At 30.0% G+C, this 10,010-nt stretch overlaps 1 protein-coding gene across 2 annotated transcripts in view; it reads right to left on the bottom strand.

Moving 5' to 3' along the window:
- Nucleotides 1-6,736: 6,736 nt before the first annotated feature.
- Nucleotides 6,737-10,010, bottom strand: part of LOC107014465 (proteinase inhibitor type-2-like) — a 13,542-nt gene continuing 10,268 nt past the window's right edge. The window contains exons 1-2 of one of the 2 annotated variants that reach the window (XM_015214389.1): nucleotides 7,621-7,774; nucleotides 6,737-7,503 (exon numbers count right to left, since the gene is read on the bottom strand). In XM_015214389.1, coding sequence (XP_015069875.1) covers nucleotides 6,935-7,503; nucleotides 7,621-7,672 — 621 coding nt within the window. In that variant the 5' untranslated portion in view covers nucleotides 7,673-7,774 and the 3' untranslated portion in view covers nucleotides 6,737-6,934. Of the gene's footprint in view, nucleotides 7,504-7,620; nucleotides 7,775-10,010 lie in introns of those variants that run through there. The other variant, XM_027915467.1, reaches the window with a different exon arrangement.

The raw sequence follows: 10,010 nt of genomic DNA, 5'->3' as shown, positions 1-10,010 counted from the left end.
CCCCCCAAAAAAAATTTAAGTTTGTTTTTTCAAAAATATTTTCAACTTTAAAAATTTTTTTTTTCACCCCTATCCTCGACCCCCCACCCCTAACCCCACACTCAAAAAAAAAAAATTAAGTTTGTATTTAACAAATATTTTTAATTTATAAATTATTTTCTACTATGGTAGACAAAAAAGATATTTCTCAAAAATATTTTTCATTGATAAATCAAACTCTAAAAATATTTTTCAGAAAATATTTTCTACTCACCAACCAAAAATGAGAAAATAAGTCAAAAATCTACTTGTTATCCGAAAAAATATATTCTAGGAAAACATTTCCTTTATACCAAACACACCCTAAATATAAATATTTCTATGAATGGTAGTAGATTAATTTGGCACGAGTTATTAGTTTTATTTTCAATCTGTCGACAAACTTATAAACACTCTTTTACTTGACTAACCAAACTTAAATTCGATCTTGCAATATGAGTGAAATACGTACACTCCTAAATTCTCATTAAGTTTAGGGGTGTTTTCAACACTTCTCTTGACTTTTTATTAAAAGTCTCATGCTCCTGCAAGAGTTTGAGACTATTTGTTGTGTCATATGGCAAATTAGGGGCGTATATAAGTTTAGTTAGTCAAGTAGAAGAGTGTTAAGGCTGACAATGGTTTGGGACCGAAACTAATAAAATCTGTCAAGTTCTAGAGTTTTTTCGAGACTTCTCTCTTGATTAATTATTTGCATTTCCTTTCTCGTAAACATATACGACAAAACACACACCTAAAAAAATATACGAGTAAAAAATTGTATGCATCATTGTATATGTATTTTTGAAATTTGAGAAAAAACAAAAAGTGACACCTAAAATTGTCCTGAATTTTCAAAAAGACGCCTAAACTATGCAAGTGTCCTATTACTCCCTCAAACAATCCTGAACTGATATTATTACATCATTTTTCGTTCACCTGGCATGGAGATCTCTTAAAGAGCGTGAACAAACTAAAAAAACGAATATAATTTTATTTTTACAAGAATTTTACTATAAAATATATATTTTTATTTTCATTATTATTTTAACTTTTTCTCCTTATTATTTTGTTCTTTTTCCTTCCTTCTTCTTCAATAATTCATTGTCATCTTCATTAACTTATCTCTTTCAATGTCACTTTTTACCACAACTCCATCTCTCTTTTATTCTACTATTAGTTTAACTCTCTTTAATTTTAAAATTATATCTAGATTTTTTAATACATTCCGTCCTGTATTGATTGTCATGGATTCTATTTTTAGAGTTAAACTATAAAAACTTTGACTAACATTTTAAGATGTATTTTTCATCATATTAATATGTAAAAAATTGCAATTTATAGTACTTTCATATAATTTTAGAATATCTAATTTTTTGTTTGAAATATCGAATTAATGTGATCTAATTTAACTATGAAAATTAGTCAAATTGACTTTCCAAAAGCACAACATCACAAACAATACCGGACGGACGGAGTAAGAATGACAATAATATTGAATATTTGTTCTTTAGTTTTATATCGGTTTAGACAATTAAAATTTATAATCTAACTTTAATTTTTCTTAAATATTTAGTAATGTAACTAATATTTATTAACTTATTTTAGCATGATTTAGTGCTTTTAAATTATGACTATTTTCATTACGACTTTATAATATTTATTTTATATGATGATTTCATTAATATTTTTTATTGATATTTTTGTAACATTAATTCTCATCTCATATTTTGTGTTATTTTTTTTAAAAAAAATACTTTAGATAATTGTATTTTTGTTGGACTAAAGAAATATTTGGAGCACAAATTAATTATATGTTTGTATGTGAACTTTACCAAAAAATCTGAGGTTTATTAGTTTGGTTTGATTTATAAATTTGAAAATTTGACACAATGGTTAATTTTGATATTTGAAAAATTTCAACCAACCCGAGGTTGAAAACCCCGAATTTTATTAGTTTACTTTGATTTATAAACTCAAATTTTTTACACGAATATTTTGATTTGATATTTGAAAAATCCAAACCAATCAGATCATGTACACCCCTATTCACGGCAAAATGGACAAATAATAGAAGTAGCCCAATTATGAAAAATTAACAGAATACCTGAATCATAAACTTAAAAATTGTATTCTTAGTGTGTGAAAAATTATAAATTCATTCACTTTGAAATAACTTACCTAATCTCAAAGGTAGTTTGTTTAAAAGTAAATAAATTTATAGATCTGATTCCTTGAAATATTATAAAGATGCATGTCATTTACTAAGGATTAGGTCAAAGGAGATCACCAATAGAGAGGAGCCAAGTCCTCAATATAATTATGAATTATCTTTTTCTTTTATTTAAATAATCAGTAGTTACACATAACACAACTTTGATGCCCATATTATAGTGATTAGTAGAGCCGTCAATATGGGCTAGGTCCGTTGGGTCGGCCTGGCCTAACCCGGGATTTAATAGGGTTGGGCTAAGTTTTTTGGACCCCATTTAAGAAAAGAGCTTTTTAGCCCGGCCTGAATAAGCCTGCTCACTTGGGGGGCTTGAGAAATATTTGTAACACTGGCCCGTGGGCTAATAAAAAATAATTTTAAAATATAATATAATATTAAAATTTAAAAATAAAGAGAGTCCAAAATCAAAACAATTAGGTTAATATTTCTATTTAGATATTTATACTTTTAGTTGAAAAAAAAACTTAATAAGTATTAAGGAAAATGCACAAGTACCCTCTAGACTATGACCAAAATTCCAGAGACACACCTTAGCTAAACTAAGGTCCTATTACCCCTGAACTTTTTTTTTTTTTTGTAATTTTATACACCTTTTGTCTTATGTGGCACTCTATGTGACTCCACGCAATTGAGGCGCGTCAGAGATATTTGGATGCCACGTAAGCCAAAGAGGTACACAAAATTACAAAAAAAAATAAGTTCAGGGGGGTAATACGACCTTAGTAAGGTGTGTCTTTGGGATTTCGGTCATAGTCTAGGGGGTATTTGTGCATTTTCCGAAAATATTATAAAGATTATTATATTTGTGAATTTGATTAACAAGTAGTGACAAGGTCTCATTTGTTTCCATTAAGATTAAGACGTTTGAATTTGAATACATATTTAAATTTAAGATGTGCATTAAGATCTAGATGTGTAAATCTGAATAAACATTTGAATATTAAAATATTGTCTCTGAATCTGAACACTAAATTATTGGGACAGTTTGTTTTCAATATCTGAATGCACATATGAAATTAAACGTTATATCAATAAAATATTATAAAAATCTTGTTAGTAAAATATTTTTTTTTTCATATAAAATAATATTTTGAACATTTTTACCCTAAAAGGTAATATGATTTATCTTTTAAGAACTCAACATCAAGTTACATCATTAATATGACTATATTTTGCACTCAAATACTTTGAGAATCTAATATAATGCAATTTAAAATAGTTTATATAGAGTAGTAAATATATAATTTAGGAAAATATTTTATTTTATTATTGAAATTTTTTATTGTTATCGATCAAATAACTAATACTTTCTTATTTTTTAAAATCGTGCTAAATATTATATCATGGGAGTGCTTATCAATTCAAATATATTGATTAATTTAGAAAGCAAAGGATGTATATTAAGTTAATATGAATAAAGAAAATTATAATGACAAGCACGTAATTAATATTAATTAAATAAGAAAACAATTTTTATGAGTTGTCGTGATTTAGTTGAATTAAGGTAGGAGTCTTAATTTTTAGTCTGAATAGTGTTAAGGGTGTGTTACAGATCTGATTCATTCAGATATATCCAGACCCATTAAGAGACTTATAAGAAAATAAAATAAACGAACTTAATGAATTGAATCTGCATAATTAAGATCCAGTTCTTTTAAACAAACACACTTAATAAGGCAAATCTAAATGATTAAGATTCAAAGCGCATTAAGTGCAAATAAATAAGGCCTAACATAATGTAATATTATTTTGTCGATATATATGATAATATTTTTAAATTATAACTTATAATTTAATTTAATAATTATAAAAAAATATAATTTTTTAAAAAGTGGGCTGACCCGGCAAGCCTGTAGCCAACGTATTTGTAGGCTAGGTCGATCATTTTCTGGCCCACACAAAAAATGGGCTAACCCGGCCTGACCCGTTAAATGTTAAAGCCTGTATGAGTTAGCCCGGTTAGGGTGGGCTAGCCCATATTGACAGCTCTAGTGATTAGCATGTCATCCTTTTATTTCATACATTATAAATTAAAAAGTACAACACATTATTGATGATGCATCATGCCTTATGCTGTAGATATATAGTTCTGAGGCTCCCCAGTACAAATTAAAGATCCATTATATCCATAGAGTTTGCAACCCTCTCCTGCAGTGCAACAATTAACACAAACTTGACTAAGTTTGGCCAATCCAGAAGATGGATAAGTCATGGATGCAACTCTAGAGTCACACTTCAGGGTACATACCTTGAGTTCAATTACGATATTTATATAACAAGACAAAAATTATAACTAATAAACCTGCTATAATAAATAAATATTACTGATATTGGTATTGCAACATTTTTTTTTATAACTGCCTAAGATCAACTCTCAAAGTTTTCTTTTCAAGCAATCATATAGAGTTTATCTAATACGGTTTGTGTTGTTTGTAAGCTATTACGCACGAGAGATTTATTCAATGAGTTCGGAGCCTAAAGGATATAAAATATTAACAAAAATTTCAAAACGCTATATAAAATTTTATATTAACCAAAATGGCAAAATCGCTGGACAACAGCGATTTACTGCACCGAAAAAAGCAAAATCGTTGCTACTGCAGCGATTTTGCAAAATGTGATTTTTTTTTTAAAAAATTCATATCGCTATCTTGGCAGCGATTTTCTCTAAATTTTTCTTTAAAATGGAAAGGCAACGATTTTCAAAATTTACTTTTTTAAAAAACAAAATTGAAAATCGCTGCCTAAGTAGCGATTTGAATTTTATTTACATTTTGCAAAATCGCTGCAGTAGCAGCAATTTTGCTTTTTCCGATGGAGTAAATCACTATTGTTCCAGCGATTTTACCGTTTTGATTAATATAAAATTTTATATATCGTTTTAAAATTTTTGCTAATATTTTATACCCTTTAGACTTCGGACTCTTTATTCAATGCTCATATGAAAAATAAATGTTGTGTTACAATTTCAAAATTATCCTAAAGTTAAAAAAAACAAATAAGTAAAACTTTAGGTATCCGTGGATATATAAAACAAAATCGAATAACTAAGCCACCCTTGTACTTGCGGATAATTAAGCAAAGTGATTGGTAGGATTATGAAACTTCAATGAAGTTTGAGGATAAGAACGAGAATATAATAACACATGCAGAAATTAAGTTGATAAAAGAATCTGCAACACGTTCAAGGAAGACTTTGAACCTTTCAACAATGTTATGGGAAGTTTGTATATTATTATTATTATTATTATTTTAATCAAAGGATACCACCAAATTTCAATGAACATTATTCAAATAGTATATATGAACGTTGTACATCACGTGTAATACATTTATATGTATGTATGTACACTTGTCTGGCAATTAGCTGAAAAAAATATTCATTTACATAAAATATTGAACATATAGTCATAGGATATTTCTCTTACGGATCATAGTTCATACTTCTTCGATAAAAATGCCTTGGTCCCAATTCATTTAAAAAAAAAAAAGAAGAGAAAACAACTAAATTATGAAAAATTAACAAATCATACCTTAATCATAAACTTAAAAATTGTATTCCGAGTGTGCGAAAATTTATAAATTCATCCGCTTTGAGATAACTTCAAACAGAATTTTTTTTAATTAAGAAATTTATGTTGTTTTGTCTTTTTTTTATTTTTTAAAACTAAGCTATAAGAGCCAAATATTGTTTAAAATATATGAAATCGAATGGTTAATTAGTCTAACCATATCGTACTTCATTGACACATTTTAATGGATCCGTTAGCACATCAAATATCCATAATTGGCCCTGTAACTCATAACAAGGGAAATTTGGATGCTTCTTCCTTTAATCATATATTAATTATTTTTTCATTTCCAATTGAAATGGTTCCAGGACTTGAATATTTCTTGCTTCGAATATTTCATGAAATATCCACATTATTCACGTGGTAGATGGATCCATCTAATGTGTTCCTTCGAACAAAAATAAGACCTCTCCAATTCTTTTACAAAATATATTAGTACTACTATTATGTGTGTACTTGATACGAAGAAAAATATTTTATTTTAAGAAAATATAATTTATTTGGTAAGGGGATTCACTAGAGTCCTCTTGACACTGATATTGAGTCATTGAGTGATTCATATTCCTCTTGAACATCCAACTTCAGATCTTAGATACTATCTTTTCTTTATCTACTTTTAATTTGTTATAATTTCAAAGTCAAAGTGTAAGAACTTTAATTAATATTTTACAAAATATTTTTCCTATCATATTGATATGTAAAAAAATTGTTATGTACAATATAAAATGGTAGCTAGCCAGGCTAGCTACAACACATAGTCTAGCTGCAAGCATTATTTGTTACTAGACTAGCTTGAAGTAGACATCAAGAGGATGGTCCTTGACAAGAGCCAAATGTAATTTGTTTAAAAATAAATAAATTTATAGATCTGATTCCTTAAAATATTATAAAGACGCATGTCATTTGCTAAGGATAAGACCAAAGGAGATCACCAATAGAGAGGAGCCAAGTCCTCAATATAATTATGGATGATCCTTTTCTTTTATTCAAATAATAAGTAGTTACACATAACACAACTTTTATGCCCACATTATAGTGATTAGCATGTCATCCTTTTATTTCATACATTATAAATTAAAAAGTACAACACATATTATTGATGATGCATGCCTTATGCTGTAGATATATAGCTCTGAGGCTCTCCAGTACAAATTAAAGATCCATCATATCCATAGAGTTTGCAACCCTCTCCTGCAGTGCAACAATTAACACAAACTTGGCTAAGTTTGGCCAATCCAGAAGATGGACAAGTCATGTATGCAACTCTAGGGTCACATTCCAGGGTACATGCCTTGGGTTCATCGCTCTCTCCTTCACAAACAAACTTGCCATCTTTACCGAAATAGTAGCAACCTTTGTATCCCGTGCAACATGTGGTACATCCAGTGGGATAAATAAACGTCTTTCCTCCTGATCGGGGACACTTTGAATAGGCAATATCTGGATCACAATTTAAGGGGCAAGCTTTTGGTTTTTTTGGGTCAGATTGTCCTTCACAAATAAAAGTCCCATTAATACTATAATAATTGCAACCTTTAAAACCTGAACAGCAATTGGTGCATATGGGATTTTGCGGACTTCCTTGTGAACGTGGGCATATCCCAAACCCAAGATGACCACATTCTTTAGTACAAGGCTTGGCATCAACATGTTCCACCGCGCTTACAAGTAGCAATAATCCTACAAACAAATATAATAAGGAGAAAGCTGTGAAATGAAAAAAACATACTAACACTTGTAGTTTATGCCACAACAAAGAAACTAAAGAGAAGAAAAGTAGAGAAAGGGAAATCTTACCAAGAACAAGTAGTAGGTAAGCAAGGAAACTAACTTGTTTGTGAACAGCCATATTATGGATTCTTTTTACTTCTTTTGTTTGGGTTGAGGAGTGTCTATCCTCCTTCACCTATTTATAGCCAAACGAGTGATTAAAAAAACATAGTTACTAAAACGTTTTTTTGTAGCCTCCAATTGATAAATAAGAAAAAGATGTGCTTGTTAGTGTAATTAGTTTGACTAGTTAATTACGCTTCCTTAACTTCTCCACAATTTCATCTTTAATTAATTATTGTTTTTGAAATATTTGTCATCTAGCTAGCAACAATTTTCTTCTCCATATATATATCTCTTTAGGGGAAATAACAATTTTAGTCCATGTATTATAAGTTTATTTTCATTTTGATCCCCCTGTATATACAAATCGAGTACTAAGCATAATTAATGGAATTATTTTACCTAATTGAAGGGCAATAATGGATATATCCGTAATTACTAATAAAACATGCCAACCAACTAAGATAATTCATATTTGTTATTCCCCCAGTCTTTATTTATGTGCCTGAATTTTAAGATGATTCATATTTGTTATTCCCTCTGTCTTTATTTATGTGCCTGAATTTTATTGTTGGCATATCTAAAGTTAAATATTAGTACTTATTATATATGATTCAACTAAGTACAATTAATTAAATTTTTTTCTTTTAAGTTAAAAAATGTTTTTGGGACTTTTCTCAGCAAGGAAATGCAAACAATTAAACCATATGTAAGTTATAACTTTTTATCTGTTTACAAGAAAGAAAACTAATGTTTACATATAATGTTTCAGATGTAAGTAGTAGTAATTCTTTGTCTAAATCAATCTAGAGCAAATTACTAATCACTAACTAGATTCTAGTGCAGATTAACGGGGACTTACACGACCCTAGAGAGTCAATAATGGATTCAACAAATATAGTGAAAGTTGTACTAGCCATGTTTTTCTTCTACTGAATATATTCAAAGTTATTTTTTTTTAAAAAATGAAATGAATTATCAATTTTTTTCAAAGGTATAGTGATAGTAGTCATAATTAAGTAATTATATATCGCAAATTTACTTGATGTGATCAAAAGAAAGAGTCACCATCTACTTTTTGTTAATCTCTTCACTAATTAGCCCTATTTTCTGTCTTTTTCCTATTGTTGAATTATGCAAATCATGTTTTTGTGACTATTCTTCTGCATTAAATATTTTGATGTTGATATAGTAAAACTTTATTTGTAGCACACACAAATAAATCATGTTTTGGGACTGTTTTCCTAAGTTAAATATGTTATTATTGATATGGTATATAAAACATTATTTTTGGCACACATTAATCATGTTCGGTGACTATTTTTCTACATGAAACGATAAAGCTAATAACATATGAGTGGGTTACTCCCTCTAATCCAAAATAAACGAATTATTGACACAATTTTATATTGATAGATTACTTTTTGGTTAATGATTTTAAATATCTTTTTTTGCAAGTCACGCTTCAACAATTCATTTATATTAGTATATTATTGATGATGCCTTATTATGATGCAGATATATATAACTCTGAGGCTCCCAAGTACAAACTAAAGATTCATATCCATATAGTTCGCAGTGCAACAATCAAACGCAAACTTCATCAAGTTTGGCTAACCCAGAAGATGGACGAGTCATGTATACATGCCTTGGGTTCAATAATCTCTAGCTCCTTCACAAACAAACTTGCCATTTTTACTCAAACAGTAGCAACCCTTGTATCCCGTACAACAGGTGGGATTAGGGTTGTGTATCTGTCACGACCCAACTCGATGGGCCGTGACTAGTGCCCGTTTCGGACACTTACATACAAACCTGTTAAGTATAACCAACTGAAACTAAGACAATATGGAATTTAATCAAATCAAGCCAACCCAACGTCATATATATATAAAGTGGATCTGTCTCATAAGGAGTCATAACCATTCAACCGTAACAACATACGCGAGCCGACAAGGCCGCCACTATCCAAAGCATAATAGCATACGCAAGCCGACAAGGCTGCCACTACACAATACACAATGATGTACGCAGCCGACAAGGCTGCCCCTGTACAAGCGGACATCCCAAACAAACCATGTCCAGACCATTATCCAAAACATATATATGCAACCCACATAATGTCTACAGACCTCTAAGAGTATAGTAGTGAAACTCGACGGGACAGGGCCCGCCGTACCCATAGACAAGCAAAAGACTACACAGAAAGTCATGTACCAAAACGACTGGGCTCCAGAACAGTGGAGCTCTCCCAATCAGCAGAGTAGATATCCTAGGCGGGAGGATCACCGAACTGTGCGTCTACACCTGCGGGCATGAAACGCAGCCCCCCGAGGAAAGGGGGTCAGTACGGA

Source organism: Solanum pennellii, chromosome 3 (genome assembly GCF_001406875.1).
Source record: "Solanum pennellii chromosome 3, SPENNV200".
Classification (NCBI taxonomy): Eukaryota; Viridiplantae; Streptophyta; class Magnoliopsida; order Solanales; family Solanaceae; genus Solanum; species Solanum pennellii.
Note: the sequence above shows the minus strand (reverse complement) of the source record. Positions and strands in the feature narration are given on the sequence as shown.